This window comes from Carcharhinus amblyrhynchos, chromosome 14 (assembly GCF_965287045.1).
Source record: "Carcharhinus amblyrhynchos chromosome 14, sCarAmb.v2.hapA, whole genome shotgun sequence".
NCBI lineage: Eukaryota > Metazoa > Chordata > Chondrichthyes > Carcharhiniformes > Carcharhinidae > Carcharhinus > Carcharhinus amblyrhynchos.
Window position 1 is genome coordinate 59,648,411 of NC_137337.1, and position 19,276 is coordinate 59,667,686.

General features: G+C 44.5%; 1 protein-coding gene across 1 annotated transcript in view; it reads right to left on the minus strand.

Moving 5' to 3' along the window:
• The window catches only part of rtf1 (RTF1 homolog, Paf1/RNA polymerase II complex component), a 70,975-nt gene that overhangs the window by 39,139 nt on the left and 12,560 nt on the right, over positions 1-19,276 (minus strand). The window contains exon 2 of the mRNA XM_080202959.1: positions 6,530-6,640. Coding sequence (XP_080059085.1) covers positions 6,530-6,640 — 111 coding nt within the window. The remainder of the gene's footprint in view (positions 1-6,529; positions 6,641-19,276) is intronic.

The window sequence follows — 19,276 nt, forward strand, 5'->3', positions numbered from 1 at the left end:
CTATACAGATAAAATATACCCTTTATAGAGAAGGAAATGAGGCAGTGCAGAATGTGTTACAGTCATAGCTAGGTTATAGGGAAAGATCAACTTAATGCAAGGTAAGTCCACTCAAAAGTCTGACAACAGCAGGGAAAAAGCTGTTCGAGTCAGTTGGTACATGTCCTCAGACTTTTGTATTTTTTTCCCCTGATGGAAGGAGGTGGAAGAGAGAATGTCCGGGATGTATGGGGTCCTTAATTATGCTGGTTGCTTTGCCGAGGCAGCAGGAAGTGCAGACAGACGGGAAGCTGCTTTGCGTGATGGATTGGGCTACGTTCACAATCTTTTGTAGCTGCTTGTGGTCTTGGGCAGAGCAGGAACGATACCAAAAGCTGTGATAAAGCCAGAAAGAATGCTTCCTAAAGTGCATCTGTAAAAGTTGGAGAGAGCTGTGGCTGACACGCCAAATTTCTTTAGTCTTCTGAGAAAGTACAGGCATTGGTGAGCTTTCTTAACTATAGTGCCGGCATTGGGGGACCGGGGCCTGTGTAAACTTTTACAGGTTAAAACTATATAATTCTGTCTCAAAAATGGCAAGAACACCATGTCCAAATATTCTCATTGCTCAGGTACAGCACAGGTTAGATTCAGAGTAAAGCTCCCTCCACATTAACAATGTGTTTCAACATTTAGACAGGAATATGCTGACTAGACAAAGACATTTCTTCATTTCTGACTCCAATCACTTTGTGGCCTTACGTGGCATAAACTCAGAAGTGGATCGGGAGTGGTCAAATATGTCTGCAAGATCCTATAGGCAGCAGTCAGACAAAACACTAATTTCCATTAGCCCCTTGGATGAAATGCTGCCAAGTCCCAGTACTTATACAAATGTACCAGTTGCTGAAACTCAGAATGGGAAAGGTATATTATTCTGAAACCAGTGCTCTCAGCATGCTGAGCTAATATTCACTTGTTAATTGGAATTACACCCCAAAGTGACTACTCTTCAATGCTCACCCCTTGCTGTTTGACAACTGAAATTTGATTAACTGCAGACCTCTAATGAACTTCTACATTTCTCTTTATGCAACTTTGTGCAAGGACTGTTAAAAGGAGACAAACAAGAGCTAACCAGTGGTACAGAGGAGTACCTTCTGCGCTCAGCTGTGAACACATGGCGTATACAGATAGTTACATCACCCTGTGCAGTTTAGCATCATGAAATCCTGCACATCCTGTGAGCTCATGTGGACTCTCTGTAATTCCTCTGTTCCTTTTGTATGAGTGAACCAATGCAGTGGTTAGAAGCCAAGAAATGCTGCACAGACAGACTCCGATTCCAAGCACTTTGCCTGCCACTCGAATCACTTATACAGGTCCCCCATCCCATGCTCTGGGGAATAAGTCATAGGAACATCAGATTAGAAGTAGGCCTTTCAGATTGTCAAGCCTATTCAGCCACTGAAAAAATTGTCCCCCGTGACACTTTTGTATCTCTCCTCTCAAACCTATGCCCTCTTGTTTCAGAACCCCCCTTACCTGTGGGAAAAGACATTGATTATCTAGCTGATCTGTGTCCCTCATTTTATAGACCTCTAAGGTCACCTCTCAGCCTTCTACGCTCCAGAGAAAAAAGTCCCAGTTTATCCAGCCTCTCCTAACTCAAACCATCAAGTCCTGGTAGCATCCTAGTAAATCTTTTCTGCATTCTTTCTAGTTTAATAATCCTTTCTATATCAGATCAGCCACGATCTTATTGAATGGCGGGGCAGGCTCGAAGGGCTAGATGGCCTACTCCTGCTCCTATTTCTTATGTTCTATTTCTTATTCCAAATGTGGCCTTACCAATGTCTTGTACAACTTCAACAATACGCCCTAACTCCTGTATTCAATGTTCTGACCGATGAAACCAAGCATGCTGAATGCCTTCTTCACCACACTGTCCACCTCCCAATCCACTTTCATCTATAGACATGCACCCCTAGATCTGTAACTTGTTCTGTAACTCTCCCCAACGCCCTACCATTAACTGAGTAAGTCTCACTCTGGTTCAGTCTATCCAAAAGCATCACCTCGCAGTTATCTAAATAAAACTCCAACTGCCATTCATCAGCCCACTGGCCCAATTGATCAAGATCCCATTGCAATCTGAGATAACTTCTTTCACTATCCACTACACCAATTTGTGTCATCTGCAAACTTACTAACCATGCCTCCTATATTCTCATCCAAATCATCCATTTCTCTTCACTGATCCCATATCGTTTGATGTCACTAATACTCAGAAGTCTATCAATTTCTATCTTGAACACATTCAATGGTTGAGCTTCCATAGCCCTTTGGGGTGCAGAATTCCAAAGATTCACCATTCCCAGTGAAGAAATGCCTCCTCATCTCTGATTTAAAGGGCTTGAGACTACATCTCCTGGTTCTAAACCCACCAGTCACGGGAAATGTCCTATCCACACCTACCACGTAACGCCCTAGAAGAATTTTACAAGTTTCGATAACAGCACCTTTTATTCTTCCAACCTCTATAGAATACAAGCCCAGCTTCCTCATTCTCTCATAACACAATGCCACCAATTTGGGGATCTAGCCAGTCAATCTTCATTGCATTCCCTCTATGGTGAGTATATCCTTCCTTAAATAAAGAGACCAAAACTATATACAATACTCCAGGTGCAATCTCATTAAGGTTCTACAGAGTTGCAGCAAGGGATCTTACTCCTATACTCAAATCTCCCTTGTGATGAAAGCCAACATACCAATTGTTTGTTGCACTTTCAAGCTGGCTTTAGTGACTGAACTAGGTCCCTTGAACTTCTACACTTCCCAATCTCTCACCATTTAAGAAACATTCTGCCTTTTTTTGTTCTGAAGTGGATAACTTCACACATTCTACAGAATCACTACGGCGCAGGAGGTGGTCATTTGACCCTTTGTGTCTGCAACAGCTCTCCAAGTGGGCATTATGATTTTGTGACAGTTTCATATCTTTTCCCCATACCCTTGTGCATTATTTCCATTCAAATGATCAGTTAATTTTTCTCTCGAATGCCTCAATCAAACCTGCCTCCACCACACTTCCAGATAGTGCATTCCAGACCCAAACTACTCGTTGTGTGAAAATGTTTTTTCTCCCTCAAATCGTATTTGCTTCTTTTGCAAACATTTTAAATCTGTGCTCCCTCTTCCTCGATCCTTTTACTAAAGGGAACAGTTTCTGCCCGCTACTCTGTTCAGTCCCTTCATGATCCTGAACACCTCTATCAAATCTCCTTTCAGCTTTCTTCTCTCCAAGGACAGCAGCCCAAACCCATCTGATCTGCCCTCATTACTGGAGCTTCTCATCACTGGAACCATTCTTGTAAACCTCTTCTGCATGGCGGGATGGTGGTTAGCACCGGTGGTTTCACGGCACCAGGGAATTGGGTTGGATTCCAACACTGTGGAGTTTGCATGTTCTCACCGTGTCTCTGGGTGCTCTGGTTTCCTCCCACAGTCCAAAGATGTACAGGTTGGATGGACTGACCATGCTAAATTGTCCCTTAGCATCCTTAGCGGTCGGAGGGCAGGGCCTGGCTGAGATGTTCTGAAGAGTCAGTGCAGACTTTCTGCACTGTAGTGCGTAGAACCATTGAATGCCTATCTCCAATGCATTCACATCATTCTTATAGTATGGCACCCAGAACTGTACACAATACTCCAGCTGAATTTAAGTTCTAAGATCTTATACAGGTTCAGCATAACCTTCTTGCACTCGTACTCTATGCCCCTATTAATAAATCCCAGAATACTATATGCTTTATTAATTGCTCTCTCTACCAATACAGCCAATTCACTGATTTATGCACAAATGCACCTTGGTCCCTCTGCTCCTGCAGCCCCTTAAGAATTGTACCCTTGTCTGTCCACGTTTTTCCTACCAGAATGCATTACCTCACGCTTCTCCACACTGAACATCATCTGCCACCTATCTGGCCACTCAACTAACTTGATTCCATTCACTAAGGCTGTCCAAATCTCTTGAAGTCTACTTCATTCTTCTCAACTTACATTCCCACTTAATTTTGTGTCAACAACAAATTTGGAAACATTACATTTGGCCCACACATCCTAATCATTTATATAGATGGTGAACAGCTGTAGCCCCGGAATTGATCCTTGTGGTATCCCACTAATAACATCCTGACATTCTGAGAATGGCGCATTTATTCCTACTATTTCCTGTCTTAACCAATTTTCAATCCATACCAGTGTATGGTATTTCATTTACTAACCTCCTGTGTGGGACCCTATCAAAAGCCTTCTGACAATCTAAATACTAACTTGGGAGCATCTCAAAGATTTTCTGTACCTTCCTCTTCTCGAAGGAGGATACAGGTAAGTTCCCAGAGATATTAGAGAACGAAGGGACTTGTGAAAATTAGGAAATGAAGGAAATAGTATTAATAAAGATTTGATACTGGATAAATTAATTGGATTGAGGGTTGATACATCCCCTGGACCAGGTGAACTACAACCCAGAGTGTTGAGCAAATTCACTGGTTCTCCTTCATCCACGTCACAGGTAACATCCTCAAAAAACTCCAAGTTTGTCAAACACGATATCCCTTTCCTAAATTCTGCCCAATCATATTATTCTCCAAGTGTCTAGTTATCACATCCTTCTTCCCCCTAATGATGTCAAGCAAACAAGTCTGTAGTTCTGTTTTCTCTCTTCCTCCTTTCATAAATAGTGGGACTACATTTGCTACTTTCCTGTCTGCATGAATTTTTCCAGAATCTATAGAATTCTGAAAGACAACCTGTGCATCCACTATTGCTATAGCCACCTCACAACACTCTGGCTTGTAGCTCACCTGGTCTAGGGGATGTATCAACCTTCAATCCAATTAATTTATCCAGTACTAAATCTTTATTAATACTATTTCTTTCATTTCCTAATTTTCACAAGTCCCTTGGTTCGCTAATATCTCTGGGAACTTTTCTGTATCTCTTTGAGAAGAGGAAGGTACAGAAAATCTTTCAGAGATACTCTCAAGTCAGGAGAGACCTGTTTTAAGATTTCCATCAGAGCCATCAGTTGGTTGATCAGAGCAGCCTGGGACTTAAGTATTCCCTCCTGCATTGTTAGGGTGCGGGACCAGAACCTCAAGGTTTATTATGAAGCTGGACGAGATCCCAACAATTTTTCTACTTTAGCATAAATGTGAGGAAAGGATACTCTGCTCCAGAAGTGATTCTACTGACAAATATGAGATCTTTTATCAAAGCAACCTCTATTTATAACACAGAATAACTAACAAAATCAAGCAGCTTAATTCTCAACAGTTGAAACAAAACTAATTTCAAACTTTTTACTAATACAGTTCCAAATAAACAGCATTCTTCTTAGACTTAAAACTCACCTTTAAACAGTTAGCAATCACAAATATACTTGCTATGAGTACAGACAGCGTTTTCAGAAGCTTGCAGAATACTTTTCAATAAATAACATTCAACTCCTTTGTTCTGTCTACCAAAGTGCATAACTTTACATTTTCCTACATTATATTCCATTTGCCAAGCTTTCATCCACTCACCTAACCTGTGTGTATCCCTCTGTAGAATCTTCACCACTTGCCTTCCCACCTCTGTGTCAAATTTGACAATAGGACATTCACTACTCTCACCCAAGCTATTAATAATATTGTGGTCCTTGCATTGATCCTTGTGGCAATTCAGCAGTTACAAGTTGCCATCATGAACTATTTTCATAAACGTCTCCCATTGCTGATCAACTGTCTTTTCTGCTAAACTCCTTTCCCAGTCTACTCCAGTCAACTCTGCCCTCATTTCTTTGTAATTACCCTTAAGGTTTAGCAGTTATATTTGACCCAAACTGAATACCCAATTCTACCATGTTATGGTTACTATTTCCAAAAGGATCTTTTATTCTGAGGTTGTTTATTAAACCTACCTTATTACAAATCACCAGATCCCTCATGATCTGTAATAGTTCTGGGAAACTGTCCCAAATACACTACGCATTATTTCTCATGGTGACTTCTGCTGATTAGATTTTCCCAATCCACATGAAGATCAAAATCATGAATGTACTATATTTACAGTTCTAATGGCAGAGAGGGAAAGGCTGAAGGTTGAACTAGATGGGATCAGCACACTGAACCTCTCTCTTTCACATGGTTTTATTGTGACAAAGGAATTACCTCCCACCACCACCACCCCTCCCCCTTCTTCTAACATACCTCAGCCACACACTCTCTCCAGTCGACTCAACAGCTCCTATTTCCAACAGCTGTTTCCCCCAGCTGAGGGGTCAATTACCAGGGAGTACAGATTTAAGCTGATTGATATATGGATTAAAGGGGCTGAGGAAAAACTTTTTCATCCAGAGGATGGTATGTGTCTGGAAGTCACTGCCCAAATTAAAAGGAACTGGATCTGTGCCTGAAGTGTTGTAACTGGCAAACATTCACATCTAGTAACTTACATCTCTCCCAGCATTTGACAGGGATATTAAGGGTACATGTCTCACCTCATCGCCGCTGTCCGATGTTTCTGAATCTGACGATGCCGACGGTTTGCTTGCTTGCTGCTCCTGCTGCTCTGGCTCACTCCGCTTCCTCTTAGCCAATGACAGCAGCTCCTGATTGAATCAAGAGTCACATTAAATCAGTTAACAGTACCAAACACAAAAGAGCAATAAAAGAGTGTAGTAATATTCAGTCTATAATTAAAGTGCATGTATACATATATCATATAAATATAAAAATTTCAGCTAAGCTCTCTGTAACCTCTGGTGACAGTAGACTGAGCGAAGCCCGTCTCCCACAAGCCCCTCTTCTATCATGCCTCACCCACACTCTCTCCCCAACCGACTCAACAGAGCCTATTTCCAACACCTGTTTCCCCCAAATGAAGGGTCTATTGCCAGGGAGCACAGATTTAAGGTGACTGATATATGGATTAAAGAGGACAAAGAAAAACTTTTTCACCCAGAGGAAGGTGGGCGTCTGGAAATCACTGCCCAAATTAAAAGGAACTAGATCTGTACCCGAAGTGCTGTAACCTGCAAGAGTACAGACGAGTGCTGGAAAGTGGAAGTAAAATGAGCTACTAGTTTCATTTTTCTCCTCTTTTGGGCACCACGGACACAATGGACTGAATTTTTTTTTCTGTGCCATAACTTTTCTATGGCAGAAGTCATGCTAGGGGCTTTTTTTTTGGATTGGAGTTGTAGACCATGGTGTCTCCATGCCCGTGTATTTTAAGAAAGATATGCAGGCCCTTGACAGGATGTGGAGAGTTACCAAAATGGTTCCAGGGAAAGTGAATTTTGATTACATGGTTTGGTTGGAAAGACTGGGATTCTCCTCCTTACAGCAAAAGAAGTTGAGGGACATCTTATAGAGGAGTAAAAGGAGTAATGACAGGTGTAGATAAGGTAGACCCATTAGCTGATGGTACAAAGACCAGAGGGCACAGATGTAAGATTTTGGGCAAGAGCTGCAGGGGAAATCAGAGGAAGAACTTTCTTTATGTAGTGAGTGGTAATGACTTGGAACACTGCCTAAAAGGGTGGGAACAGTGGAAACAATTTCAAAAGGAAATTGGATAGGTACTTGAAGAAAATAAACTTGCAGGGTTACAAAGGCTGATCAGAGAATGGGACTGACTAAATTGCATTACAGAGAGCCAGCATGAATTTGATGGATCAAATGGCCTCCATGTGTTGTAAACGATTCTTAGTTTTAAGTTTTGTGCACCAATCACTACGTTAAGACACCCCGAGACAGGGATTTGTTCAGTAACAGCAGTTATGGAGACTAAGTGGGTTAGAGCTGTGGTAGAGGGCAGTGTTAATGACAGTACAGTCCCAATGCCCACGTGGGATGTCACTTTCTGAAATAAGAGGCTGCTTTAGAAAACAGATTCTCTAAAACCATGCTGGCTGTTACTTAAAATAGTTTTATTTTCATACGTAAATATATTTCTAAATTGATTCCTATAATTTGTTAATTGCCAGTTACTGACAAATAGCAATTGGGCCTGTAACAGCCTTGGCTTGTTTTGTTTCATTTTTGATTTTGAAAGTACGATCTTTGGCTTGTTTTCAGCCCAGCAGGACCTCCCTGTATCCACCAATTCCTTCAATTAGTTTTTATCTTGACTCACTTAACAGTCCAATCGATATACAGTGCCCATCCAAAAAGATATATTGACTTTGAGTACTTGAAACCATTCCAGCTCATCTGTTTAAGTGATGCCAAAGTGGTTACGTTTATTTGAATGCCACTAGTACTTGGCTATTTAAAAATTATAGACTGAATGTTGCTAAAGTGCACATATATCACAATAGAAAAATCTGGATTTTTAAAGCACTTTGTAAAAATGTTACAGTAGCACAGTGGTTAGCACCACTGCCTCAGCGTCAGTGAACCGGGTTCAGTTTCAGCCTTGGGTAACTGTGGAGTTTGCATGTTCTCCCCATGTTCCCTCCCAGTGCTCCAGTTTCCGAAGACATGCAGCTTAGTCTGACTGACAATGATAAATTGTCCCTTAGTATCCCAAGATATATAGATTAGGGGAATTAGCAGGGTAAATATCTGGGGTTATGGGGACAGGGCCTGGTTAAGATGTACTGTTGGAGAATGGGTGCAGATTTGATGGGCTGAATGCACTGTAGAGATTTTATGATATACTCATGTAAGTTTCAACCCAGTTCTCCATATTCCCCAGTGACAGAAGAGGTAGTGAAGCCCCACCCCATATAAAAATCACACTTCCCCTATTTTTAAAGGGATTTTTAATGATAATATTTGAGTAAATTAGACTTCTGAATTTCCCTCGTTTCTTAGGTTTCCAAGGCTCCTTCCTCTAGTGTCACTGTGTGGGAATTAAGATTCCTGCATTAACTCTTTCGCAAGAACTTAAATCAACACCTCTGCCTATCTAGCGCTCCACCCTCCGAAAACTCCAATCGTTTAAAATTTCTCTCCTATTCACTTCAACCTTTTCCTGCTCTATGGACCTTACCCCATCACCTAGATTTCTCAGACTTTAGACATTTACAAGCCATCACTATAGAGGCAGAACTCAGCTGGCTGATGACACCTCAGAAGCTCTTTAATATTACTACCCTGGACTAACTGCAAAGTCTGCTTATTTCCTCCTGAACAAGGTTAAACAGAGGTACTGTCTGCCCACTCAAAAGGGTGTAAAAACCCCGTGACAGATTTTAAGGACAGGCGGAGTTCTCCATGATAATGGTAACCAATCTCTCTCTCTCTCCTCCAACATCTAAAGAACTGATCTGTTCATTATGTCATTGGTGCTTGCGGAATAATGCTGTACACAAACTGGATCCTGCATATTCCAAAACTATAACAATGACTTAACTTCAAACTACTTAATTTGCCATATGGAAGAGACGGCAGAAACCCAAGTCCTTTCCTTCATCATTGCTAGACCCGTGTATTCCAACACCATCTTCACTAGCCTTTCCTCAATCATCTTGACTTCTGCTGAGAACACTGTAGAGTGCACTAAATTCAACTCAACCAGTCTATTCTCACTGGCTTCCTAGCCCCTTGTTTTCCTCGTCTTTGAAATCCAGTGGTCTTAGTTCACCTCATCATCATCATAACTTCCTCCAGTCCTGTATCCACCTTGCCTTTCTGACCATGACAGGCCCATCCGATTTCTTAGTTCTAGAATTCTCTTTCACCTCAACCCTCCTCAAAATCTTGTTTATCAAGGTGTTAGTTCATAGAAGAAAAAGAGCTCACCCTACCCCTTCTTCCTTTCCAGACTGGTTGCTGCTTACACCACCTGTGTGACAGCCAATGATTTTTTACATTAAGCCACAATAGGAACACAGAAAGCAGATGCAATAGGCCATTTAGTCCTTCAAGCCATTCAGCAAGATCATAGTTAATTTTCCATCTCCAATCCACTGCTCTACACTATCCCAATATCTCTTAATTCAATTTGACCATAAAACTCTTATGATCTCACTCTTGAATATACTCAATAACTGAGGATCACAGCCCTCAACAGAAAATTCAAAAAACCATAATGAAGCAACTTCTCCTCATGTCAGTCCTAAATAGTCAACTCTTATTCTGACACCAAGATTCTGCATTCTAAACTCAACAACCAGGAAATATTCTCAGCTTCTACCCAATCAAGCCCTTTAGAATTTTATACAAAGAAGCAAAGAACAATACAGTACAGGAACAAGCCCTTCAGCCCTCCAAGCCTGCACCAATCATGTGTTCCTAACTAGACCATCAATGTGTATCCTTCTATCTCCAGTCTGATCATGTAGCTATCTAGATAAGTTTTAAATGATCTTAACGTGTCTGCTTCAACCACCTTGCTTGGTAGTGCATTCCAGGCCCCCACCACCCTCTGTGTAAAATACGTGTCCTGCATATCTGGATTGAACGTTGCCTCCCCTCCACCCCGCTACCTTGAACTTGCGACCCCTTGTGTTTGTCATTTCTGACCTGGGAAACAGCTTCCAACTATTCACCCCATCTATGCCCTTCACAGTTTTATAAACTTCTACTGGTCACTCCTCAACCTCCGTCTTTCCAGGGAGCACAAGCCTAGTTTACTCAATCTCACCTCATAGCTAATACCCTCCATGCCAGGCAACATTCTGGTAAACCTTTTCTGCAATCTCTCCAAAGCCTCCACATCCTTCTGGTAGTGTGGCAACCAGAAGTGGATGCAGTATTCCAAATGTGGCCTAACCAACGTTCTATATAACTGCAACATCATATGCCAACTTTTATATTCTATGCCCCATCCAATAAAGGCAAGCATGCCATATGCCTTCTTCACCACCTGTGCTGCCACCTTTAAGGATCTGTGGACTTGCATACTCAGATCCCTCTGTGTCAATACTCCTAATGGTTCTGCCTTTTATTGTATAGCTCCCCCTGCATTAGATCTACCAAAATGCATCACTTCACATTTATCTGGATTAAATTCCATCTGCCATTTCTCCACCCAATTTTCCAGCCTATCTACATCCTGCTGTATTCTCTGACAATGTTCATCACTATCCTCAACTCCAAAAATCTTTGTGTCATCCACAAACTTACTAATCAGACCGGCTACTACTTCTTCCAGATCATTTATATGTATCACAAACAGCAGAGATCCCAGTACAGAGCCCTGCGAAACACCGTTAGTCACAGACCTCCACTGTTCTTCGGAGCATTGAACCTGGTAGCTGTGGCGAGTGACTGATTTGAATTGCAAACCGCTTTTTTCCTGTACTTCCGGTTCTCGGGGCTTGTGAGTGTAGTTTACTTCCGTACCGGAAGTTAGGCGAGGGGATTGTCGTTAAGGGGGAGCGGGGGTATAAAAAAAGGGGTGGCAGCATAGAGCGGGCAGCGGAGTGAGTGGGAACTGAGTGAGAAGGGCTTTGGCTCGCTGGGCTTAGGCAAGAGTAGGCTTACAGAAGGTGAGTGACAGATTTCTACCTTTCGCCGCATACAGGAGGTTGGGACATGGCAGGGAATATAGGGAGGAATATAAGTTGTGTCAGGTGCCACGTGGGAGTTCTTGGTGGTTTCCCGTGTCCCCAAGGTCCACATCTGCAGTAAATGTTTAGAACTGCAGCGCTTGAGGGCCCGGGTCAGGCAACTCGAGGGGCGTTTGGAGGATGCGTTTCTAGTCAGGGAAATCGAGGAGTTGATGGCTAGGAACCATGAGCAGGAAGAGGTCCCAAGGGCTGAAGAGCAGGAAGGGTGGACGACGGTTAGGAGGAGAAAGAAGAAGAAGAAGAGTAGTCAGGGTCCCCCGGCCTCCCCAGAGGCCCCCCAAGGTTCGTCGACAGGGGCAGAGAAAGGTAGGCAGGAAGGGAAGACTGACTTAGAGGGACAGAAGGGGCCTGGCAAGGTGATAGTGGTAGGGGATGGGAGGGTCCGAGGTATTGATAGGAGGTTCTGTGGACAGAGGCACGACTCCAGGATGGTGGTCTGCCTCCCTGGAGCAGGGGTCAAGGATGTAACGGAAAGGGTAGAGGGAATTCTGAAAGGGGAGGGGGCCCAGGCAGAGGTCATAGTACACGTAGGGGAGGGGGACATAGGAAGGAGGAGTAGGGTAGAGGTCCATAGGCAATTTAAGGAGTTGGGGTCCAAACTAAAGAGCAGGACCTCCAGGGTGGCACTCTCTGGATTGCTGCCCAGTACTAGCAGGGCAAAGAATGACGAGATCATGCAGTTGAATGCATGGTTGAGGGATTGGTGTAGGGTAGAGGGCTTTACTTTTGTGGATCACTGGGAGGTGTTTAGGAGAGAAGGGCAACTGTACAGGAGGGGTGGGGAGAATTTGAACGGGAGGGGAACTAGTGTCTTAGCGGGGAGGTTAGCTGGGGTGTTCAGGAATGGTTTAAACTAATAGGGAGGGGGGGTGGGGAGGTGGCTGGGAGAGAGTCGGGTGAAAGGATAATTATCAGGGAGGAGGTGGTTCTGAGGGACACTTGTGGGTTGAACTGTGTCTGTTTCAATGCTAGGAGTGTGGCAGGGAAAACGGATGAGCTTAGGGCCTTGATGTTTGTGAGGCAGTTAGATGTGGTGGCTGTAACGGAGACGTGGTTACGGGAAGGGCAGGACTGGCAGCTGAATGTTCCTGGGTACAAGTGTTTTAGGTGTGACAGAGAAGGGTTGAAGAGAGGTGGAGGGGTGGCACTGTTAGTAAAGGAAAACATCACAGTAGTGCAGAGGGAGGACGATATGGAAGAGACAGGGATTGAGTCACTGTGGGTGGAGTTGAGGAATAAAAAGGGAGATATCACATTGCTAGGGGTGTACTATAGGCCACCCAACAGCCCGAGGTCGGTGGAGGAAGGCATTTGCAGGGGCATTTTGGACAGGTGCAGGAAGAATAGAGTGGTTGTAGTGGGTGACTTTAATCTTCCAGGAGTGAATTGGAGGGGGCCTAGAGCTGGGGGTACGGAGGGAGAGGAGTTTGTGAAATGTGTTTTGGAAGGGTCGCTGGAGAAGTATGTAACTAGCCCGACTAGGGGAGGGGCTATACTTGATTTAGTGTTGAGTAATGAGCCAGGGCAGGTGGGTGAGGTAGAGGTAGGCGAACATGTGGCTAACAGTGACCACAAGTCTGTCTACTTTAGGATAAAAATGGAAAGGGACGAGTGCCGGCCGAACGGGAGTGTGCTGAACTGGGGAAAGGTGAGCTATAGCAGGATTAGGAGGAAGCTGCAGGACACTGATTGGGAGGGACTGTTAGCTGGAAAGTCCACGGTTGGCAAGTGGGAAGCTTTTAAGGGCAAAATGAAATGGTTGCAGGGGAGGTATGTTCCAGTTAAGCGGAAGGATGGGAAAGGTAGGATTAGAGAGCCGTGGATTACAGGGGGTATTGAAGACTTGGTCAGGAAGAAGAGGGAGGCGTATGTTAGGTCGAAACGACTGGGTACAGAGAGTGCGCTGGAGGAATATAGAGAGAGTAGGAGGGAGCTAAAAAGGGGAATTAGAAGGGCAAAGAGAGGGCATGAAATGGCTTTGGCTGGTAGGATTAAGGAAAATCCAAAGGCATTTTAGTCCTATATTAGAGGCAAGAGAGTAGTTAGAGGGAAAATTGGTCCTCTTAGGGACAAGAGTGGAGAGTTATGTATTGAGTCGGAGGGAATGGGGGAGCTCCTGAATGAATACTTTGCATCGGTATTCACGAAGGAGAGGGGTTCGGAATCGTGCGGTCTCTTGGAGGGAGCGGAGGATCAGTTGCAGGAGATATCTATTACGAGGGAGGAAGTGCTAGGGCTTTTAAGTAGCGTAAGGACGGATAAAGCTCCAGGGCCTGATGGTATTTATCCCAGACTGCTTAGGGAGGTGGAAGATGAAATTGCTGGGCCTCTGGTGCAAATCTTTGTCTCTTCTTTGGACACAGGTGAGGTCCCAGAGGACTGGAGGGTAGCTAATGTGGTATCGCTGTTCAAAAAAGGTAGTAGGGATAACCCTGGAAATTATAGACCGGTGAGTTTGACATCGGTGGTAGGGAAATTAATGGAAAAAATACTTAGGGGTAGGATGTATGAGCATTTGGAGCGTTGCGATCTGATTAGGGATACGCAACATGGCTTTGTCAGAGGGAGGTCTTGCCTTACGAATCTGGTGGACTTCTTTGAGGAGGTGACAAAAACGGTTGACGATGGGAGAGCCATTGATGTCATCTATATGGATTTCAGTAAGGCGTTTGACAAAGTCCCTCATGGTAGGCTGGTAGAAAAGGTTAAGGCGCATGGGATACGAGGCCAGGTAGCTAGGTGGATTGAGAACTGGCTGGGTAATAGGAGACAGAGGGTAGTTGTGGAGGGGACCTTGTCGGGCTGGAGGCCAGTGACCAGTGGTGTGCCGCAGGGCTCAGTACTGGGACCTCTCCTCTTTGTAGTATACATAAATGACTTGGAAGAGAGTGTAGGTGGTGTGATCAGCAAGTTTGCGGATGACACCAAGATGGCAGGGTTGGCGGGTACTGAACTGGATTGTCAGGTGATACAACAGGATATAGATAGGTTGGTGCATTGGGCAGATAGGTGGCAGATGGAATTTAATCCTGACAAATGCGAGGTGATGCATTTTGGAAGGAATAATGCAGAGAGGAGCTATGTGATAAAAGGTAGACAGATTAGGAGTATAGACATACAGAGGGACCTGGGAGTGCAGGTTCACAAATCCATGAAGGTTGCGTCACAAGTGGAGAAGGTTGTTAGGAAGGCGTATGGAATGTTAGCCTTTATAGGAAGGGGTATAGAGTATAAAAGCTGCCGTCTAATGCTTCAGTTGTACAGAACGTTGGTTAGACCACATTTGGAGTACTGCGTCCAGTTCTGGTCACCTTACTACCGGAAGGACGTGGAGTCTCTGGAAAGGGTGCAGAGGAGGTTTACCAGGATGTTGCCTGGCATGGAGGGGCTGGGTTACGAGGAAAGGTTAGAGAAACTGGGACTTTTCTCCTTGGAAAGACGGAGATTGAGGGGGGACATGATAGAGGTATATAAGATACTGAAGGGAATAGATAGAGTTAATAGTGAGAGACTGCTCCCTAGACTGGGCACAAACACGAGAGGTCATGATTTAAGGGTGAGGGGGGAGAGGTATAATTTGGAAGTGAGAGGAAGGTTCTTTACGCAGAGAGTTGTGGGGGTGTGGAACGCGCTACCGAGTAGGATGGTGGAGGCAGGAACGTTGGACTCGTTTAAGGTTCAGTTAGATAGACAAATGAGTGAAACGAGGATGGAGGGTTATGGTAGGGGCTATTAAATAAGGTTAGAACCTCGGGAGACACCGGAAAAGCAGGCTTGTAAGATTAACGTTTTTGTCTTTTTATTCCGCAGGTGGAGGTCCACCTCGTGTCAAACGAGGGGCATGCACACGGTGGGTCGTGCGTGGGCTGCTCTTGGAAGTTCCGGGAGTGGCCTAGTACTTCGTGTCGGTGTGTGTGCTTGATCCTGGACTGGTAGACAGGCGCCGCAACAGCTCGGTGACTAGCACTGCTAGCTGTGCAGATACATGGATTTGGGCCGGTGTCTGTGGGAGTTTGCGCATTCTCCCTGTGGTTGCGTGGGTTTCCTCCGGGCGCTCCGGTTTCCTCCCACACCCCAAAGATGTGCTCTTAGGCTGATTGGTTTTACCAAATTGACACTATTCTCCCCTGAATCTGGCTAAGTTAGGGGTTCCATTCGTAGACATGCAGGGTAGAATAGGTGTAGGGTGATGCGGTGGCGCGGGCTCGTTGGGCCGAAGGGCCTGTTTCCCGTGCTGGGTTGTTCTTTGTAATCAGAAAAAGACCTCTCCACTGGTAGCCTCTGTCTATGGCCAAGCCAGTTCTGTATCCATCTAGCTAGTTCACCTTTGATCCCGAGAGATTTAACCTTTTGCACCAGCCTGCCATGAGGGACCTTGTCGAATGCTTTACTAAAATCCATGTAGATGACATCCGCAGCCCTTTCCTCATCAATCATTTTTGTCACCTGCTCAAAAAACTCAACTAAATTTGTGAGGCATGATCTCCCTCATACAAAACCATGTTGTCTATCGCTAATGAGACTATTCAGTTCTAAATGTATACAGATCCTATCTCTAAGAATCTTCAACAATTTCCCTACAACGGACGTCAAACTCACTGACCTATAATTACCTGGGTTATCCTTACTACCCTTCTTAAATAACAGGACCACATTTGCTATCCTCCAGTCCTCTGGGACCTCACCTGTGTCCGAAGAAGAAACAATTTCAGCTCGTCTCTCCCAGTAACTTCGGACTGATGCCATCTGGCCTGGGGATTTGTCTACCTTAACACTGCCCAAACCACCTAACACTTCCTCCCTTGTAATTGCGATTTGTTCTAACGGGTCTACACATCCCTCTGAGACACTACCAATCAACGTGTCCCTTTCCTTTGTGAATACTGATGCAAAGTATTCATTTAGGATCTCACTTACTACCTTGGGTTCTAAGCATAATTCCCCTCCAATTTTCTTGAGAGGTCCAACTCTTTCTCTGACAACCTTCTTGTTCCTAACGTATATATAAAATGCCTTGGGATTCTCCTTAATCCTGTCTGCCAAGGGCATTTCATTTTTTTGCCCTTCTAACTCCCTGTTTGAGTTCTTTTCTACTTTCTCTGTATTCCTCCAGCACTTCATCTGTTTTTAGCTGCCTGGACCTTACGTATGCCTCTTTTTTTCTTTTTGAAAAGACCCACAATTTCTCGTGCTATCCATGGCTCTCAAATCCTACCTTTCCTGTCCTTCCTTTTTACAAGCACATGCCTGTCCTGCACTCCTATCAACTGCTCCTTAGAAGACTCCCATATGCCAGATGTAGATTTACATAGAACACTACAGCACAAACAGGCCCTTCGGCCCACGAGTTGCGCCGATCACATCAATACCTACCAATCCATAGACCTATCTATAATCCCCAATCCCATTAAATCCCATATACTCATCCAGAAGTCTTTTAAAAGACCCCAGTGAGTTCGCCTCCACCACCACTGACGGCAGCCAATTCCATTCACTCACCACCCTCTGAGTGAAAAACTTACCCCTAACCTCACTTCTGTACTTGCCTCCCCGCACCCTCGAACAGCCTCTCCCAATTCGGCTGTAGTTAGCCTTCCCGCAATTCAGCACCTTATCCATAGGACAACCCTCAGCCTTTTCCATGACAATCCAAAATTTTATAGAATTGTGGTCAGTTTGCCACATGTTCCCTCACTGAAACTTTGATGACCTAACCAGGCTCATTCCCCAGTACCAGGTCCAATATAGTCCAACTAGAGAGGGGGCTATCAACACATGGTTTCAAAGAACCTTCCTGGACACATTTTACAAATTCCACCCTGTCCGGACTCCCAGCCCTCAGGGATTTCCAGTCTATATGAGGGAAATTAAAGTCTCTCACTACAGCAACCCCATTTCTTCTACACCTGTCCAGAACCTCCTTACATGTCAGTTCTTCAACTTCCCATGGGCTGTTGGGAGGCCTGTAGTATACCTCCACCACAGTGACTGCACGCTTCCTGTTTCTGAGCTCTGCCTGCAGTGTCTCGTTACGTGATCCTTCCAAATTGTCCACCCTCTGTATCGCTGTAATATGCTCCCTAACCAGTATTGCTACTCCCCCACCTCTTCTAGCCCCTCCTCTGTCTCGCCTAAAACACGGAATATTCAGCTGCTGATCCTGTCCTTCTTTTAACCAAGTCTCTGTCACTGCAACCACATCCAAGTTCCACGCATGCATCAAGGCTCTAAGTTCATCTGTCTTGCCTGTTACGCTCCTTGCATTTAAGCAGATGAATTCCAGACCTCCAGGCCCAGAGTTCATCCTCCTGCCGAATGCTCTTCCTCTTAGGTAGCCCTGTCTTGGCCCTATGCTCATCCCCAGTCTCTACGCTTGCTGACCTATTGTTCTGATTCCCACCCCCCTGCCATATTAGTTTAAACCCACCTGAACCACACTAGCAAACCTCCCAGCCAGGATATTGGTGCCCCTCCAGCTCAGGTGTGACCCGTCCTTCTTGAACAGGTCCCATCCTCCCTGGAAGACTTCCCAGTGATTCACGAATCTGAAATCCTCCCCCCTGCACCAATTTTTTACCTAAAAATTAGATCACTTTTAATTCTTCTAAGTTCTTGAACGTATAGTGAATATTCCTTGCACTCCTTCTAGGGCAAGAATGTCCTTCCTTAGGTAACAACAGCAAAACAGTAATCCTGGTGTGGCCTCACCAATTACCTGCATAATTGCAGGAAGGTTTCCTTACTCTTGTACTCCAATCCATAGCAACAAAAGCTAATGCACCAATTGCCTTCCTAATTGCTTGCTACATCTCCAAGTTAATCTTGCTGTTTGGATATAACGCCCCATCCAAATGCAAACATTTTGCAATTTCTTTCCATTTAAAAAATACTATTTTCTTATTTTTCCTATCAAAATGGATAGCTTCACAACTTACATGACATTCCATCTGCCATGTTCTTGTTCATTCGTTCAACCTCTGCAGCTTTTTGCACCCTCTTCACTGCTTATTGTCCCACCATTTGTATCACCAGAAAATTTGGATGTTACATTCAGTACCTTCATTTAAATTATTAAAGATTGTGTATAGCTGAGGTCCAGTTACTTTTTTCATTCTTTCATGGTTCTTTAAGTGCTGGTCACATGGTCAGCATTTTGTTTCTGATCTTTAATTCACTGAATAGAATTCCTACCATACAGAAGAGGCCATTCAGCCCATCGAGTCTGCACCAACTCAGAGTACCCCAGCCAGGCCCTCTCCCTGTAACCCCACGCATTTACCCCGCTAATCTCCCTAACCTACACATCTTGGGACACCAAGGGACAATTTAGCATGGCTGATCCACCTAACCTGCATGTCTTTGGACCTTGGGAGGAAACCCACGCAGAGAGAACGTGCAAACTCCAGAGTCATTTAAGGCCGAAATTGAATCCGGATCCCTGCAGCAGTACTAACCACTGCACCACCATATCACCCTTAATTATCTTTGAGAAAATGATGGCGAGCTATCCCTTTGAACTGGAGTCCATATGACACAAGTATACCCACTGTTATTAAACGGAGTTCCAAGATTTCAATCCAGCGACATTAAAGGAACAGCGATACAGTTCCAAACCATCTGCTACCCATGTTCCTCTCAGTGGTAGAGGTCATGGGTTTTGAAGATGCTGTCAAACAAGCCCTGATAGTATCTTGAATATTGTACACACTGTGCTGGAGGGGG